Source organism: Bubalus bubalis, chromosome 4 (assembly GCF_019923935.1).
Source record: "Bubalus bubalis isolate 160015118507 breed Murrah chromosome 4, NDDB_SH_1, whole genome shotgun sequence".
NCBI lineage: Eukaryota > Metazoa > Chordata > Mammalia > Artiodactyla > Bovidae > Bubalus > Bubalus bubalis.
Window position 1 is genome coordinate 8,088,018 of NC_059160.1, and position 19,981 is coordinate 8,107,998.

The 19,981-nt window shown below is 40.5% G+C and overlaps 1 protein-coding gene across 7 annotated transcripts in view; it reads left to right on the plus strand.

The window, feature by feature from the left end:
• MRTFA (myocardin related transcription factor A) overlaps nt 1-19,981 on the plus strand; it is a 207,750-nt gene that overhangs the window by 69,454 nt on the left and 118,315 nt on the right. For 3 of the 7 annotated variants that reach the window (XM_044940827.2, XM_044940826.2, XM_025282809.3), the window contains 2 exons: nt 9,274-9,348; nt 9,509-9,770. In XM_044940827.2, coding sequence (XP_044796762.1) covers nt 9,331-9,348; nt 9,509-9,770 — 280 coding nt within the window. In that variant the 5' untranslated portion in view covers nt 9,274-9,330. Of the gene's footprint in view, nt 1-9,273; nt 9,349-9,508; nt 9,771-19,981 lie in introns of those variants that run through there. The other 4 variants (XM_044940823.2, XM_044940825.2, XM_044940824.2 and 1 more) reach the window with 2 other exon arrangements.

Here is a 19,981-nt window from a genome sequence, read left to right on the forward strand (position 1 = left end):
AGAGATTTGACTTTCTGCTCTGTGCCAGGTATGGCTCCATGTTGTGTGTGACAGTTCCTTTCTGCATTTACTACTGCAATTCAGGATTTCAGTAAGTTATTCTTTGCCTAATGAAAGTAGCTTTGTAACTTTTTTCCCAACCTCATAGTCCTTTTTGCCAATCCAGTATTTATTCCACTGCCAGATTAATCCTCCAAAACATGGTTTGATCATGGTGTTCCCTACTTTAAATTTTTATTTCATTTTATATTGAACTGTAGTTGATGTATTCCTGTTTCCTAGAGTGAAGCTCAGCTTGCTATTCTAGGCATATCTCATGTAGCTTGTATGTGATTGCTCTTTTAGAACATCTTCCACACCTTTTCACACCCATGTTTTTGTTTAGGCTATTCTTTTTCCTGGAAGAATATAAGCTCCCTGAGGGCAGGAATTTGTTTTATTCATTGTAGCATCCCTCAGCACCCAGAAGAATACCTGGCATGGAGTAGGTACTCAGTAGATATTTATTGAGAGAATGAATAAAAAAACAAGTGAATCTTGTCAGTAGTACCCGTTTAAAAGTATTTATTGATGTATAGTTGATTTATAATCTGTTAATTTCTGCTGTACAGCAAAGTGACTCAGTTAATATATATATACTTTTCCAAATATTTTTCCATTCTGGTTTATCACAGGATACCAAATAAAGTTCCCTGTGGTATACAGCAGGACCTTGTTGTTTATCAAGTCTCTGTATAATCCCAAATGCCTAGTACTTCCCTCCCCTGTGCTTCCCTCCCTATTGACAACCATGAGTCTATTCTGCATGTGTGTGAGCCTATTTCTGTTTTGTGCGTGCACGTGTGCTAAGTTGCTTCAGTCGTGTCTGACTCATGGCAACCCCATGGACTGTAGCCTGCCAGGCTCCTCTGTCCATGGGATTCTCCAGGTAAGAATACTGGCGTGCGTTGCCATGCCCTCCTCCAGGGGATCTTCCCCACCCAGGGATTGAACCCATGTCTCTTACATCTCCTGCCTTGGCAGATGGATTCTTTACCACCTGGGAAGCCCCATTCTGTTCTGTAATACTGTCCATTTTTTATGACTGTTCTCCAACTTTAGTGTCTTAGGAACCTTTTCTGATCTTGTGTGTATTTTTATTTAAACATAAATACCTACCTGTGACAGAACCGTTTTCTCTTTTTTTTTGTATCAGTGCTGACTGTGTATATGTCATGTGGTTTCCATGAGGTTAATATAGTCAGTAGATGAGCAAATGTTCATTGAGTTCTATTCCATGTCAAGTATAATATCCAGGTACTTGAGTCAAAAAGACGGTAGGACAGAATCTCTTTCCTCAGTGCACTTGACTGCCTAGTGGAGGGTCAGTCTGTTTTAATAGTAGTAAAAGCAAGCAGTGAGAAGCAAGCCCAGGATATTATGGAAACATAGCCTGTTGGCAAGTGATAATAGGGAGGAGAAGGTGGGTTGCAGAAGAGGCGATTCTAGGCGGTCACAAGTAGAAAGCAGCGGCAGCTGCTTAGAGGGGAGAAATGAGAAGTGAAGCAGGTGCTCTGAAGGGCCCTGCTCTGCTGTTACTGAAGAGGCAGTTCTCCATTGTTAGCTTTTACATGTTTTGTTGGAATAAGAGGAAAGACTTTGATGGCTGATTCCCTGTAGAATGATTGGGAGGAGCTGAAAACCTGAAGTGAGCAAAAGCTGAAGATCCAGGGAAGTTTTCTGAAAAAAAAAAAAAAAAAAAAAAAAAAAAAAAAAATTACTTGGGTGGTAAAGTTTGTTACTTGAAATGCCTTCCTACTTGAGTGATAGGCTATATAAGCAATTCCAGTTTGAAAATAATTTTTTCTGAGAATTTGAAAGTATATTCTATCTCGGTTTCCAGTGCTGGTGTTAAGAAATCCGATGTCATTTACTGTGTCTCCCAGTGTAGGTAAGGCATTTGGGCGGGGCTTAGCTCGGGGGATTCTTCTGTTCCACGTGGTGTTAACTTGGTCCACATGGTGTCATTCAGCAGGTGACTGGGCCTGCCTAGTGGGTATAAGAGAGTACCTGCCTGCCACTTTGGTGGGGGTATCTGGAAGGCTAGTCTTAGCTAGGTCCCTGTCTTTTCAGTGTAGTCTTGAGACCTCTCTTTATGGCCTGTCCATCAGAATAGTTGAACTTCTGGGAGTGCAAGGCTTACACAGTAAGAGTTTTAAAGATTTGGTTTATCTGTTAAAGTAAATCGAGGGGAATAAAAGTAAAAATCTGTACAGCTAAAAAAAAGTTCATTAATTGATTTTAAAAACCACTTTTTATACAGAGAAACTTTTTTTGAAAAGAACCATATCATTTGGTTGTGTGAAACTCTCTTATCACAGGTCATAATACAAAATCATGATAGTGTATACTTTTTCAGATTTATCAGCTGTCTGCCTGAGCTCTTCCATTTCTCTGACACATTTTGTGCCGTTGCTTCTGGTTACATATGCCGCTCGGCACCAGCAGAAGGCAGGCGGCCCACAAAGGGGGTGGGGAGGAGAAAAGATGAGGCGGAACCGGGCCAGCAGGAGAGGGAAACAGATGGGTTGTGGGAGATGACCCTGCCCCCACGCTGTTTTGGTTCTGGCTGCTACTGATCGAATGTGAATCAGCAGCCAAGAAATGGAAGTTGGTGATTCCATGATGAAAAAGAAAGTTTGGCTTTGGACTCAGTAGAAGTGTAAATTCACACCACTAAAACGTGATGCAGATTTTTTTCTCTTGGTTATTTTAATTACCTTTCCTTTGAGATATTTCGGAAGGTATTTTGAGACATAACTTTAAAATTTTTCTAAATAGCATTATACATATAATCTGAGATAAATATTACTCTTTCAGCTTTTCTTTTTCATGCAAATTGTACAGTAAATAAAATTTTAGGAGTATTCAAGAACTGGTAGACTTAATCTATGATGGCAATGCCTCAGCATTTTTGGTTCTTGTCTCTGGATTCCCAGTTGACTAGGACTTTCTCCTGTGGGCTGTTTAAAAGTGAGTAGAAAGTAGGTATGTTTGCTGGAGAAATAAATCTTCCCAGTGTATATATTTCATGCTAAATATTCTCTCTCTTCGTTTGTCAGTGCTTGCAATTGACTTTTGTTTGGCTTATTTTCTAAGGTGAAGATTAAGGAAACCTTGCTTTATGTCTTATCAGGTCTTTACTTTGTTCTATGGAAGACTCTTGTTTAAAAAAAAATTTTTTTAAATTATAAGAATGTTAGCAAACACACACCAGTATAGAGAGAACAATAGTATAATCAATCTCCATATGCCCAATATAAAGCTTCAGCAGTTACCAGTGTTGGGCCACCCTTGTTTCATCTGTTCCGCCTGCCCCTAATGATTTTTTATGGAAGAATTTTATTGTAATACCATCTAATGTTAGCATTTTAAAAGAAATCTTTCAATTAAATTGAAATCAATTAACTTGAAATCTTTCAATTAAATACTACTATAGCATGTAACTTGCCTGGTAAAATGTGTGGTAAACTATATAGGTATGTAAGATTTTCATGTGACTTCTTCAAGCCCTTAATAATATTATAAATACGGAACTTAATCCCTTTACCAGTTCAGCTGGTAAAGAATCTGCATGCAATGTGGGAGACCTGGGTTCAATCCCTGGGTTGGGACAATCCCCTGGAGAAGGGAAAGGCTACCCACTCCAGTATGAATTCCATGGACTGTATAGTTCATGGGGTTGCAAAGAGCAGGACATGACTGAGCAACTTTCACAATCAGGTGCTAAACTATTAAAATAAATTCTGAATGGAACACTGAATAAAAGTTTTTCAAACTGCATTTTCTTTCAAGATAGTGGCAGGCAGTCATGGTCCAGGTCATTACAGAATTTGATATTCCTTTCTGTAATCTACTAAAAATGCATGAGTAAAAACCATCACTTTTTAACCTCATTTTTCTTCATGCCTGGACTTGGTTTGACTTTCTTTGAGGGGCCATATTCTGGTTTCTTTTAAAGAGAAATCTTTTTTTTTTTTTTTTTAAAAAAAAGAAGTATCGGCTATGTGTATTAAGTACATACCAGAATTACAGACTTATGCAGTTTAACTTCATTTGCTTCATTAAAAAAATCATGATATCATGTGATGGGTGGATCTTTATTGTCTTTTGGGAGCAGTAACACATGTGAATGTCAGATCTCTGCATCTTAGCAATAATAATTTTCTAATTCAAAGTAATAGGAATAAGGTTGTTCTGAATTACTGAAAAATAAATTTAAGGGTACTTTAAAGAATAGACAATTTATTCTTTCAAACTCAGTGACTAATATGGGTTAGTTTAGTAAATTATTTCTTAAGCAGAGATCTTGCCAAGCTATTTCAAAATTATTGTGGTAAAAAACACATGCTACTAAAGTTACCATCTTAATCATTTTTAAGTGGATAGCTCAGTTCAGTTCAGTCGCTCAGTCGTGTCCAACTCTTTGCGACCCCATGAATCGCAGCACGCCAGGCCTCCCTGTCCATCACCAACTCCCCGAGTTCACTCAGACTCACGTCCATCGAGTCGGTGATGCCATCCAGCCATCTCATCCTCTGTTGTCCCCTTCTCCTCCTGCCCCCAATCCCTCCAGCATCAGAGTCTTTTCCAATGAGTCAGCTCTTCGCACGAGGTGGCCAAAGTACTGGAGTTTCAGCTTTAGCATCATTCCTTCCAAAGAACACCCAGCGCTGATCTCCTTTAAAATGGACTGGTTGGATCTCCTTGCAGTCCAAGGGACTCTCAACAGTCTTCTCCAACACCACAGTTCAAAATAAGTATATTCACATTATTGTCCAACAGATCTCTAGAATTTTTGCATCTTACAAAGCTGAAACTCCACATTGAGAAACACTATTGCCAGGCCATTTTAAATGCAAAAATAGCTCATTTGAAATGAGAAATACATTTGAAATGAGAAATGTTAACATTGACGTATTAACATTGACTGTGTTATGTGTTAGTCTCTTTTGTAATTGTGTTAACAATTATATATTATAAGGCAGTATTTTAGTTTTTCTCTTAATCTGGTAAACACTATAAAATTATTGACATTCTTTTATCCTACCCCTCCTTCAAGTAGCATAAAATTTTTCTTAATCTCATACTTGGTTGGAGACTCACTGATATCAGTGAAGTCTGAAATAAGGAGATTTTGCTGTTTTGTTAAGAACTTTTTATATGAAAGTATGATTCTGCCCCAGCAGCTTACCTGGAGTACTTGAATGAGGTTTGCTGATTCCTGTCCAATCTTATATCATTCAGATTTTCCTCGAGACCTGCCTGTCTTGGTCCCCAGATTATCTTTTAAGTGTCTTTCATTTGCTTTTGTCTTACGGACAAGTGTTTATCAAGTGGATGTTAAATGTGCAGATACTATTTGCAGGGTCTGTCTGCTGTGTACACACACAGCTGTTAGCATCTCAGTTAAACTTCTCCTTTTCTAATGAGAGGTATGAACTCATATAGTCTATAATGACTTAGCAAATGTCTTTTCCCAGTTTTATTGAGATATAATGGATAACATAGCACTGTATAAGTTTAAGGTGTAAGGTGTACGTAATGACTTGACTTACATATACTGTGAAATGTTTACCACAATCAGTTTTGTTAACATTCATCGTCGCATATAAATGAAAAATTTTTTCTTCTTTGTGATGAGAGCTCTTAGGATATATGGCATATTTGAAAGTTTTTAAAGAAGTATAACAGTGTTAGCTCTACTTATGATTAGAAGTTTGTATTTTTGACAACCTTCATCCAATTCCTCCACCTCCCACCCCCACTTATGGTAACTACAAGTGTGATCTTTTTTGTGTGTGAGTTTTTATTTTTGTTTTGTTTTTTAGATTTCATATATTTGTCTTTTTCTGACTTATTTAACTTAGCTTGATATGCTCAAGGTCTCTCTGTATTTTTGCAAATAGCAGTATTTCCTTCTTTTTTGTGGCTGAGTAATATTCCAGTGTATCTTCACAACTCTAAAGTTGAAGTTTTGGTACTATCCTGCTCCTCCTTTCCTTAGGACTCATTTAGGTGGATTGGGAGAAGAGAGAGAGAGAGAGTGAGTGTGTGTGTGTGTTTAAACTCACTTCTCGGTGCCATCATCTATGTGCGTTTGTGTGTCTGTGTGAGCATGCTCATATGTTTCAGGGTAATTGAGGATTCTATCCTAAGGAGTTTGAGTCTCAAAGGATTACCCCCCCCACCCTGTTTTTTTTTTTAATCTAAAATTTCACTGATTTATACTTCAGTGAAATTGAATCCAACTTTACAGAGAAGTTTCAGTCCAGCTCCCTAGCCTGTCAGACTCAAAACCTCCTCTTCTGTCCTCTGTGGATATTAAAACCTAAGCTGTATGGCCACCAAGACCAGCAGCTTCCCCAGAGCCAACCCTGTGCCGCACAGCATCTTGACTACTTTCGTGTCATCGCTGTGATTCCTAGTTCCTGCCTCATTCCTGGAGCCAGGGGTTTCTCTACTTTCTTGTTAGTTCAGCTATGCATTGAAAACACTTGTTCAGTTTTATCCAGCATTTCTAGGTGTTTTATAGCTAAGAAACATTCAGACTACCTGGTCCCTGCCTCCTTGCTAGGAATCGAAATTGGCCTCTTCACTTGACAAAATAGACTGGAACCCAAAGATGGGACCTGAGGCCACACAGCATGTCTGAGAAACACTTAGGCTCTGGGCCTCCTGATTGGTTTCTCTCTCCTGCAGGGGACAAGGAAAGATGTGGCTCAGTCATGAACTCAAGTGACTTTTGACAGACCCTAAGCCCACGCCCCACTGCCCGGAGCCTGTCTGGGGATGGAGAGCACAGGGTCTGTCCCACAGAGTTTGGGGAAGGGCTGCAGATGCAGGGGTGGCGGAGGGCAGGGGCAGACGTGGCTCAGGGAGAGGCTGGGCACTCAGGCTTCCTGGAGACAGGCTGCAGCTCCTCCATGTGGTACACGGAGAGCCGGCCCACACCCCCCCACACAGAGCTCTTCTCCCCTCAAAGGATTTTTGAATAACATAAAATTGAATTTTTTAGTCTGAAAAGGCTCCTGTTAAGGAAAGCAAACATGCTATTAGCAAACAAGCCAGATGGATTAATCATGTATAACAATTGTTTTCTCCCGGTACACATAGAGACATGGCTTAAATGATGGTAATCATAGACAAGATGGGCAAAATTCTTTGAAGGTCAGATTCTGGATTTTCTTGGTAGGCATTTGTTATTATATAATTCCTAAAATTTTTCAAACCGTTTAACAGTTGTTTTCCAGTGTTTGCCCGTACTGTCTCTTAGACTGTTGAGTTCCTAATATATATTTTTTCTTTTGAACACCCCTCACTCACTCTCTTTCATCCTTTTTGGAGTAGAGAGTCCTTCTTAATATCCCTGTTCTTCTTAATGTCAAACCCCTCCCCCTTTAATTGCTCTTACCTGGATCATTTCCTTTCCTTTGTATTTTATGAGGATCAACCAGAACTACAGTTAGCTTTGGGCACAGTGAAAGCTTTACATGAAGGTGGATGTGATGATCCTTTTCGTTTTCAATGTCTTTCTTCATTTCATGGCTTTCCAATATTTTGGTGATTTCTTCATCTGAAGCACATTAGATGCAAGTCCTCACTAAAGTCTTCAGGGAGCCCCTAGGTCCTCTTTTTAGATTAAGAATTATAGCCTTTTCATGATAAAAAGCAATATATGTTTTAGAGAAAATTTGGAAACTAAAAATTTTCATAGTCCAACGAATAAAACCCATTTTGTGTTTTGGTAAACTTCCTCATGGCTTCAGTTGGTAAAGAATCTGCCTGCGGTGCAGGAGACCCTGGTTTGATCCCTGAGTTGGGAAGATCCCCTGGAGAAGGAAATGGCAACCCACTCCAGTATTCTTGCCTGGAAATCCCATGGACAGAGGAGCCTGGTGGGCTATAGTCCATGAAGTCACAAAGAGTTGGACATGACTGAGTGACTCTTTATGGTCTTTTTCCCCCTGTGTAATATTTTTATATGAGTATGTATTTTTATATCTTACTTTTTAAAACTTTAAATAAATATTTTCTGCATTTTAAATGATTTGAAAAAAATCTTCATAATTCCACAGGATTTGGTGGGTGAATATAGTCTTAATTCCCTTAACCATTAATTCTCATGTGTTTGAAAAGACTTTCATGTTATTTGTATTCTTTTTCATTTTTAAAGATCTTTTTCTTATGTTGCTGTGTGTTTTGCATTTTAGTATCCCATTCCTGGGTACTATGATTAAATATTCAGGTAGGTTAAAATATTTGAGCTAAAAACCAAAACCACTGCTTTGAAAAGATAATATGCACCTCAGTGTTCATAACATCATTATTTACACTTGGCAAGATATGGAAACAACTTAAGTGCCTATCAACAGATGAGTGGATAAGGAAGACATGATACACACGCATATATATATATACATACACGTACATATACATATACATATGTGTGTGTGTACACACACGCATATAAACACACAGTGGAACACTATTCAGCCACGAAAAAGAACAGATTTTTTGCCGTTTGCAGCAACATGGATGGACTTGGAGGGCATTTTGTTAAGTAAAATAAGTCATAGAAAGACAAGTATTGTATGATATCACTTACATGTGGAATCTAAAAATGTGCAATCAACTAGTGAATATAACAAAAAAGAAGCAGACGCACAGATATAGGGAATAAGCTAGTGGTTTCCAGTGGGGGCTGGTGGGGGTGGAGAGGCAATATGGATGGAAGAGGAATGGGAGGTACAGACTGTTGGGTGTCTGATACGATCAAGGATGTAGTGTACAAAACGGGGAATATAGCCAGTATTTAGATGGAAAGTAACCTCTAAAAGTTGTATAAAAATTTTAAAAAATTTGAGCAATTATCCATTATCAAACAAACATCTCCATATTTCTATGTGGAATCTAGTGGTTAAGGATTCTTTTCTTAAAGAAATTTTCTCCCTCAGATTAAGTTGGTACAATATACTTTAATATCTTCTACTCATGAAGTGTTATTTCTCAAGATATTTTTCCTTAGTAGTTGGAAAGTAACCATGACCTCATAGCTCTTTCTCCTTGCTACTGTTTCTTTTTATCCTATGAGGCATGTGTGTGCGTTGGTTTTTCTTATTTCTGTAGTATTTTATTTATTTAAAAATTTATTTTAATTGGAGGATAATACTTTAGAATATTGTGATGTTTTTTGCCATGTATTGACATGTTTGTGCATTGGTTTTATTTCAGTTGTACACTGTCCTCCTGAGTGATACAGTTGAGGACAGTTGCCAGACTTGAAATCTCATGCACTCTGTGAGCATGGTAAATATTAATTTAATAATAATGCTAGCTTACGTTACAAAAAGCTTTTTAAGAATAGTGGTAGCGCACCAGTGATATAATATTAGTATTCAGCATTCTGTACTCAGTGGAATTGTCTCTTTTCCACATCTGAACTTTTCGTTTCCTTGTCCGTTTCCAGGTTGCCATCACGAAAGCCAAGGTGGATTTCTCCAGTGTAGTGTGCCTGCCCCCTTCCGTCATTGCTGTGAATGGGCTGGACGGAGGAGGGGCCGGCGAGAATGACGATGAACCCGTTCTGGTGTCCCTGTCGGCGGCTCCCAGCCCCCAGAGCGAGGCTGTTGCCAATGAACTGCAGGAGCTCTCCTTGCAGCCCGAGCTGACCCTCGGCCTCCACCCTGGCAGGAATCCCAATTTGCCTCCACTTAGTGAGCGGAAGAATGGTGAGTAGATATGGAATTATTGAATTGCATGATTTGAACGAAGGTCTTCATGTTTATAATGTCATAGATCCTTACTTTATGTCTCTTGGAAGTTTCTTATAATTTTACTATTTCTTATAAAATGGAGAAATAATAAGTTTAGATGATCACTGTAAGCCCGGCATTTCCTGCCTGGATTACCATAATTAGGTTCTATTTTTTTTTTCCTACTTCTTTGCTTCTCCTTATGTAGTAATATTTCTCACTTTGTAAACCCATATACACATTTATGTAATACTTATATTAATTGGGGAGCCAAATTGTTTTGGCTAATCTTGCCCTTTTAATTTTCCATAATTTTAGAATCAGCTTGTGAAGTTCTGCAAGAAAACTCATTGAGATTTTTTTCCTCCAAATGAAAAATTTCAAACATAGAATGAAGTAGAGAGTTTTGCAACGCACACCTTTATATCCATCACTCAGATTCTACCATTAACATTTTATAATATTTTCTTTATAATAGATCTATCTATCCCTCAGTGCATCAGTCCACCTTATTTTTTGGATGCATTTCAAAGTAAATTGCAGACATTAGTACATTTCCATTTTATCAAAGTATAACATTGATACAGAATAACACAAATTGTAAAGCATTGTGGTTGTTGAGTTATCATAAAGTGAATATACATGCATAATTACTACTTAAGGAAGAAATAAAACATTTCCAGCACCCCAGAACCACCCCTTGTGCTTCTTCCCAATCAGTATTCTCTCCCCTGCCCAGGGAAAACTGCCATCCTGACTTTTAACATAATAGGTTAGCTAATAGGTTAGCATTGTTTGTCTCTAAACTTGGGGCTTCCCTGGTGGCTCAGACGCTAAGGAATCCGCCTGCAGTGTAGGAGACCTGGGTTCAATCCCTGGGTCAGGACGATCCCCTGGAGAAGGGAATGGATATCCGCCCCAGTATTCTTGTTGGAGAACCCCGTGAACAGAGAAGCCTGCCGGCTGCAGTCCATGGGGTCACAAAGAGCTGGACACAACTGAGCGACAGCACGCACGCAAACTTGATGTGGATGGAATCGGCGTTCCTTTGGTGGCTTCTTTTATGTTTTTGAAATTTTTTTGTTGAATTGTGTGTGGCTGTAGTTTATTTTCATTGCTGTATAAACCATTTCATGATTGTAATTTGTTCATTTTTACTTTTGATGGATATTTGGTTTGTTTTAGTTTGAGGCTATTACGAATCATGCTGCTGTGGAGTTCTTGTACATGTCTTTGGGTGTACTTGTTGGGATTTTGATTTTAAGGGGGGAAATATACATTGTAAATATTGGGTCTTCCTGTCCATTTAGTTAGCTTTGTATCTCTGGTTAAATAGGCCTTCTTTAATATTTATGCACTGGTTTTATAATTTTTTTCCACAGAAGTCATGCAAATATTTTATTAGTTTGTTCCCTGATGTCTTTTTCTTGGGCAGACATTATAAGTGGTATATTTTTATAAAATATGTTTTGACTGTTTGATGAGATCAGATCAGTCGCTCAGTCATGTCCGACTTTGCGACCCCATGAATCGCAGCACGCCAGGCCTCCCTGTCCATCACCAACTCCCGGAGTTCACTCAGACTCACGTCCATCGAGTCAGTGATGCCATCCAGCCATCTCATCCTCTGTCGTCCCCTTCTCCTCTTGCCCCCAATCCCTCCCAGCATCAGAGTCTTTTCCAATGAGTCAACTCTTCGCATGAGGTGGCCAAAGGACTGGAGTTTCAGCTTTAGCATCATTCCTTCCAAAGAAATCCCAGGGCTGATCTCCTTCAGAATGGACTGGTTGGATCTCCTTGCAGTCCAAGGGACTCTTCAAGAGTCTTCTCCAACACCACAGTTCAAAAGCATCAGTTCTTTGGCGCTCAGCCTTCTTCACAGTCCAACTCTCACATCCATACATGACCACAGGAAAAACCATAGCCTTGACTAGATGAACCTTTGTTGGCAAAGTAATGTCTCTGCTTTTGAATATGCTATCTAGGTTGGTCATAACTTTCCTTCCAAGGAGTAAGTGTCTTTTAATTTCATGGTGTACCGAACACCAAACCTTTTCAGATCTCCTCTGACTTTTCTACATCCATGGCCTCCATTTCCACCCCCTCTACCCTCTGCTGCTTTCTTACTAACTCTTACTTGTCCTTCAGTATTCTCTTCGGACATCACTCCCTCTGAGAAGCTGCCGCCACTCGTATCCAGTGGTAGGTGTAGCGCTTTGTGTTTGCCCATTGCCCTTTGTCGTCGTACTTCTTCATCTCCCTGTGTGGTAACTGGCGTTCTCCACTCAGCTGAGTCTGAAGTCAGTCATTGTCACACTCCTCTCAGAACCCTTCAGTGACTTGCCATGAGACTTAGGATGAAATCATAGTTCTAATGAGGTGGTCCTGGAATCACCTCTGACCTGATTGCTCACCTCTGTTCCCCAGCTCATTCTGTTCCAGCCACGGTTACTTCCCTGCTGTTTCTTGAACGGGTCAAGTATGGTTCCGCCCCAGGACCTCGATACTTGTCCCGTTACTGAAGTTCCTGCACAAATGTCATTTTTTTGGGAGGCCTTTCCCACCTATCTTATCTAAGATAGCACCTCCTGTGACTCTGTGTCCTGCTTTGCTTTTCTCTAAGCACTTACTATGACTTGTATGTGTGGATTTGTACGTGTGTGGATATATCTTTATTATCTGTATTCCCCATCTGTGATAGTATTTACATTTCATGAGGCTAGAAACTTTTTTGTTTACGGTATATATTCTACTCTTGGTTCATAGTGGGCACCCAGTAAATATTTGTTGAATAAATAGGTGAATGGTTTACATGTTTGTGGCAAGAACTCTGTTTTACATCCATAGTGGGAAATGTAGTGGAAACTCAAGCATTTTTTATTTTGGGAAATAGTGGACGCTCGAGCAATTGTTTGTGTTCTTTTCCCATTTCTAATTTCTACTTATTTCCCCAAGATGGCAGAAAGTTCAGCTTATTTATATTGTAAGGGGAAAGAGTTAGTCCAGAGGGAAAAGCTGGAGACAGAAAAAGAGAAAGGGTGACTGATGGAACAAAGTTCCTGGGAGATGTGAAAGGATGGGATCCAAAAGATACTGGCTCTGCCTTGAGCGTGAGTGGGGACCAGCATTCCTCTGGGATGGGAGGAACGGCAGTGCAGGGGGCGACGGGGGCAGACAGCAAAGCTCTCGTCTCTTGGGCAGGAAGGGGCGAAATTGGTGCGGACAGCTGCGATGGTCTCAGGGAGTAGGAGGCAGCGGTCGCTGTTGAGGCGGAGGCGTTGGTGTGTCTTCAGCCTTTCTCTCTCAGTTCTTTGTCATATAAATCAGCCAATCCCCACCCCCCCGCCATTTTGAATAACAGCAATTCCCTTCCCTTTATAGTCAAGCTCCTAAAAGAGGAATTTATGGTTACTGTCTCTACTTTCCCGCCTTCTGGCCTCTGTCCCTGCCTCTCTTCAGAAGCTGCCATTGCCAAAATCATTAGTGTTCGTTTTGTTGTGGATCAGATAGGGACTCTTTATTCTCTTTGACCTCAGTGCAGCATTTGGTTGGCCACCGCCCCCCACCCCGAAACTTTTTCTCCAGTGTTGTCTGTGACACTGCTCTTCACTGGTTTTACTTTTTTTTTTGTAGTACAAACTCCTTTTATTACACAGAAAGGTGCTAATACCACACAATGAAAACAACTGTCCTGAATCTCCTATGCAGTCCAATTTCCTTTTTAAAAAATTTGATTAAATAGACAATGGGAATTATTATCCCCACCTGACAGAAACTGTTGTTGTCATTCAGTTGCTCAGTCGTGTCTGACCCTTTGAGCCTCCATGGACTGCAGCACGCCAGGCTTCCCCGTCCCTCACTATCTCTCAGAGCTTGCTCACACTCATGTCCATTGAGTCAGTGATGCCATAAACTTGATCTTGCTAGTCACTCCTCTGCACAGATCTTTTTACTGTTTTCTCTGCTCACCTCTCCCTTTCATGGATCACAGCCTTGTCGTGGTGAAGTGGCTTGCGTAAGTCAGTGAAGCTATGAGCCATGCCATGCAAGGCCACACAAGATGTACAACTCAGAGTGGAGAGTCCTGACAAAACATGGTCCACTGGAGGAGGGAATGGCAAACCACTCCAGTATTCTTGCTGCAAGAACCCCATGGACAATATGAAAAGGCACAAAGTATATGACACTGGAAGATGAGCCCTGCAGGTGGAAAGTGTCCAGTATGCTACTGGGGGAGAGCAGAGGGCAGTTACTAATAGTTGCAGAAAGAAGGACGTGGCTGGGCCAAAGTGGAAATGATGCTCACTTGTGGATGTGTCTGGTGGTGAAAGTAATAGTCCGATGCTGTAAAGAACAATATTGCATGGGAACCTGGAGTGTTAGGTCCATGAATCGAGGTGAATTGGATGTGGTAGATGGGTCGATAGCATCACCGACTCAGTGGACATGAATTGAGCAAACCCTGGGAGATAGCGAAGGACAGAAGAGCCTGGAGTGCTGCAGTCCATGGGGTCACAAAGAGTCGGACGCGACTTATTGACTGAACAACAACATCGACAACTACTCACCTCTTAAATTTTATTACTCTCCAGTGTTCAGCTGTGGAGTTTCCTTGCTTCTTACTTGGTATCTGTACCCTCAGTGGTGTTCCCCAGAATTCTGGCTTTAACCACCATTATATTGCCATTGACTCCATATTCTCTTTCCAGGCCATGTCTCTGCCCTGAGTCCAGACTCTTACGCTTGGCTGCCTTGTGTCTTCACTGGATGTGCTACAGACTGAATATGCTCAGAGCAAAACTCGTCATCTTATTGCTGTTACTCATGAATTCTTCATTGTAGGAACTGGGACCACCTTTTACCCAGATGTTCAGAACAAGGAGTTGTTTTGTTTTCTTTCTGAATGAAATCTTAAAGAGTTTCATTTGTTTCATAATCAGATAAACTATAGGAAAAAAGAAAAGAAAAATTCCCTCGTAACTATGCAGTTCAGTGATAGCCAGTAGGAGCAGTTAGTATATTTTTTGTCATTTTTTGTTTGTTCATTTGTTTACTCTTACACATACATACTCTGCATAAATTAGTTTCATGTAGTATTATTTTATGAGATTTTGCTATATCATTCAGCTGTCTTAGAAAACATTTTTCTCTGCTTGATATTTGAATTGTGTGCGTATACAGCATTCAGCCAGTCTCCTTTGAAACTCTTGCCTTGGTTTTATTTTATGTTATAAATAAAGCTGCAGTAAACATCTTGGTGTAAATCTTGGTGTAAGTAACTGCAGGACAGACTTGCAGGATGAAAAGATAAGGATGTAAAGGAGAGTGTCCTTCTGATGGCAAACACAGCATGTTTGGGTATGAAGTTTTTAATTTTAAAGTCATTATTTCCAAATTATCCTCCAGAAGTAATTTTTTATTCCATCTTCTTTCTCCTCTTTCCTCCCAGCTACCGATTCTTGTAAATTTCACAATGGTCATTTCTACTGAATTCATTCTTTTCTTGCAGTCCCTGTGGCTGACACTTAGTTTGACCTCTTAATAATGTCACATTTGGATTACTCCAAGAATGGCCTTCTAACTCATGTCTCCTTGTTTTAGATCTTGTCCCTGTGGCCCCTGGGATGATCTTTCTAAGACATAAATGAGGTTGATGCTCTCCATCATGAAATCCCTTCAGTTCAGTTCAGTCGTGTCCAACTCTTTGTGACCCCATGAATCGCAGCATGCCAGGCCTTCCTGTCCATCACCAACTCTCGGAGTTTACCCAAACTCATGTCCATCAAGTCCCTTAGCGGATCCCAATTCCTCCCCTTGTTCTCATCCTGGCAGACCTTCACAGCCAGCTTCTGCCCCGCCCCTCGTCTCTTCCTGCTCACAATAAAATATTTAGGTTTTCCTGTAAGAGACACTTCCACAGCTCAGTTCCACTTCATATCCTCTTTTTCCTTCCTGGAAGAACCTTCTTCCTCCTCCTCTTCTGACTCTTGTTTCTTTCAAGTCTGGAACCAGGGGAAGGTGCTGCTTCCTTCAGGACTTCTTCCTCAGACTCTCAGGTTACAGGCTTGCCCTTTGTGTTCTTCAGAAGAACCCTGTGCATAATTACCTACTTATTTGTTACCATATTTGACTAGATGAGAAACTTTGTGAAAGGAAGGATTATGTTTTATTTATTGTGGTATCTTTCAGTTCAGTTGCTCAGTCTTGTCGGACTCTTTGCGACCCCATGGAATGCAGCACGCAAGGCCCCCTTGTCCATCACCAGCTCCCGGAGTTTACCCAAACTCATGTCCATTGAGTTGGTGATGCCTTCCAACCATCTCATCCTCTGTCATCCCCTTCTCCTCCCGCCTTCAATCTTTCCCAGCATCAGGGTCTTTTCAAATGAGTCAGTTCTTTGCATCAGGTGGTCAAAGTATTGGAGTTTCAGCTTCAGCATCAGTTCTTGCCATGAATATTCAGGACTGATTTCCTTTAGGGTGAACTGGTTGGATCTCTCTGCAGTCCAAGGGACTCTCAAGAGTCTTCTCCAACACCACAGTTCAAAAGCATCAATGCTTCAGTGCTCAGCTTTCTCTATAGTCCAATTCTCACATCCATACATGACTACTGGAAAAACCATAGCCTTGACTAGATGGACCTTTGTTGGCAAAGTAATGTCTCTGCTTTTGAATATGCTATCTAGGTTGCCATGAAATTAAAAGATGCTTACTCCTTGGAAGGAAAGTTATGACCAACCTAGATAGCATATTCAAAAGCAGAGACATTACTTTGCCAACAAAGGTTCATCTAGTCAAGGCTATGGTTTTTCCTGTGGTCATGTATGGATGTGAGAGTTGGACTGTGAAGAAGGCTGAGCGCCAAAGAATTGATGCTTTTGAACTGTGGTGTTGGAGAAGACTCTTGAGAGTCCCTTGGACGGCAAGGAGATCCAACCAGTCCATTCTAAAGGAGATCAGCCCTGGGATTTCTTTGGAAGGAATGATACTAAAGCTGAAACTCCAGTACTTTGGCCACCTCATGCGAAGAGTTGACTCATTGGAAAAGACTCTGATGCTGGGAGGGATTGGGGGCAGGAGGAGAAGGGGACGACAGAGGATGAGATGGCTGGATGGCATCAATGACTCAATGGACATGAGTCTGGGTGAACTCCAGGAGTTGGTGATGGACAGGGAGGCCTGGCATGCTGCGATTCATGGGGTCGCAAAGAGTCAGACACGACTGAGCGACTGATCTCATCTGATCTGATCTAGGTTGGTCATAACTTTCCTTCCAAGCAATAAGCGTCTTTTAATTTCATGGTTGCAGTTACCATCTGCAGGGATTTTGGAGCCCAAAAAAATAAAGTCTGACACTGTTTCCACTGTTTCCCCATCTGTTTCCCATGAAGTGATGGGACTGGATGCCATGATCTAAGTTTTCTAAATGTTGAGCTTTAAGCCAACTTTTTCACTCTTCTCTTTCACTTTCATCAAGAGGCTCTTTAGTTCTCCACTTTCTGCCATAAGGGTGGTGTCATCTGCATATCTGAGGTTATTGATATTTCTCCTGGCAGTCTTGATACCACCTTGTGCTTCATCCAGCCCAGCGTTTCTCATGATGTACTCTGCATATAAGTTAAATAAGCAGGGTGACAATATACAGCCTTGACATACTCCTTTTCCTATTTGGAACCAGTCTGTTGTTCCATGTCCAGTTCTAACTGTTGCTTCCTGACCTGCATACAGATTTCTCAGAGGCAGGTCAGGTGGTCTGGTATTCCCATCTCTTTGAGAATTTTCAACAGTTTATTGTGATCCACACAGTCAAAGGCTTTGGCATAGTCAATAAAACAGAAATAGATGTTTTTCTGGAACTCTCTTGCTTTTTCGATGATCCAGTGGATGTTGGCAACTTCATTTCTGGTCTCTTTGCCTTTTCTAAAACCAGCTTGAACATCTGAAAGTTCATGGTTCATGTACTGTTGAAGCCTGGCTTGGAGAATTTTGAGCATTACTTTACTAGCGTGTGAGATGAGTGCAGTTGCGAGTGAGATGAGTGGTATCTTTAGTGTCTAGCCAAAAACTCTAATGTACTTACGAATCAAGAAGTGAAAGTTGTTCAGTTGTGTCTGACTCCTTGTGACCCCATGTACTGTACAGTCCATGGAATTCTCCAGGCCAGAATTCTGGAGTGGGTTGTCTTTCCCTTCTCCAGGGGATCTTCCCAACCAAGGAATTAACCCAGGTCTCCCTTATTGCCAGCTAAGCCACCAGGGAAGCCCAAGTAGCCTGTCCCTTCTCTAGCGGATCTTCCCAACCCAGGAATCAAATTGGGGTCTCCTGCATTGCAGGTAGATTCTTTACCAACTGAGCTGTCAGGGAGTCAAGAAGGGTGCTTGTTAAATGCAGATTCTGATTCTGTAATCTGGGTGAGGCCCAAGATTTTGCATTGAAAAAAATTTTTTTTATTGAAGTGTAGTCAATATACAATGTTGTGTTAATTTCTACTGTACAGCAAAGTAATTCAGATATAAATTTATGTACATATTCTTTTTCATCATGGTTTATCACAGCGTATTGAATATAGTTTCCTATCCTATAGTGGGACCTTGTTTATCCATAGAGATTCTGCATTTCTAACCAGTATCCACTGGCGATGCTAGTGCTGTTAATCTGAGTATCAAGGTGTTTGATAAATGTTTGTGGAATGTGTGAGCAAATGAATAAGTGGTGAAACAAACTATTAACTCACTGAAACACTGATTTATTAGATCTGAGCAATTAATAAAGTGATTATTGACTCTTGCTGGACAGAAAAAAATAACTTGTTTAATTTATGGTTTAGACTATTTGAAAGAAAGACTGAGTCCATTTCTTTACAGGTGAAGTATTTTGTGGAGTCATTGATAAAACATTTAGACCAGAAGTCTTAACTACTTTTTTTAAGTTGAAGATCTCTGTAAGTTTGAAATTACATATATAAGTCCAATGTGTACAACAGCTGCTTGGGTTGGCAGAAACCTGTATGAAGGAGCCAGAGCCCTGCTTGCTTGGCACCCTGCCCTTCAGGCTGCTCTTGAAAGGGCACAAGTTGAAAACTTCTGATCTAGGTCATCTGTCTCTGTTAGTTTGAGCTGTGTCTAAGCCAGCCTCTTCAGTTGCTAGAATGGTCTCCTAACTGCCAGGAGCGCCATATTCATTCATTGTGATCTTGCTTATAGGAGAATCTGGATACTTACAATTGACAAACACAATGGTTTGTACAGCATAATTGTCATTTTGGCAGGAGAAAATAAACCCCCCAAATTGAAATTGTATTCAACATTAGAAAGAAAACAGTGGTGAAATATTGGTATTAGAATAATGCTGAAGAAGAGGGGACAGGCTTAATAAAGAAATAATCTATAAGAAGTTTGACTACAGAAAAATACCTTAGGGAATGTACAGCAATGGCCAGGAATACTAAGTGCTTGGCAGAAATCGTTAAAATGACTATCAAAATCAGATTCTGTTATTATAGGGGGGAAATAGGAGTTATTAATCAAGTTAAGAAAACTAGAAAGTTGCAGAAGAGCTGTGTCCATGGTGAAAGATCTGACTAGTTTCTTTTTTATTCCATCCAGGAGCCAGCAGGTGAATATCTGGACCGGGGTGGTGGTGTTAGCATCTGGTTGTGTTGCTTTCCTGGCTATAATTGGGTCTTCTGTTTGTTCATCTTAGTGGTGCTTCTTTCTGTCAAAAGGGGAAAATTATTATATTTTGCAGTAGGTCTGTTTTGCACGGTTATTGGTAGGGAGGTAAAGGTAAGAGCAGAAATGGAAAATCCCTGAGGGGATTATGAAACTGGGAAGTGTGATTTTCTAGAGCAAAATAATTTCTGGGGTTTAGAGGAGGTACTTTTTCATGGATGATGTATTCTATGTTGAAAAGGTGGAGTGAAGTTTTGCTTCTTCTCAGATCTTTCTTTTAGAAGCTTATCTTATATGGAAACTCACTGGTTGAGCAAGGATTCTTATGGAGCAGGCAGGCAAAGTCCTGATACTTCAGTTTCCTTAACAGGGGAATTGGAATTCTGTTGCGAGGAGGTGCCTTTGGTTAACCCGACCTTTACTGACCTAATTGGAAAAAGTTGGGAGAGTGATTCAAGGTGTATTTTAGTCCTCAGTCGTCTTCTAAAAGATAAGTTTGACGTACCTGTAGATTCTC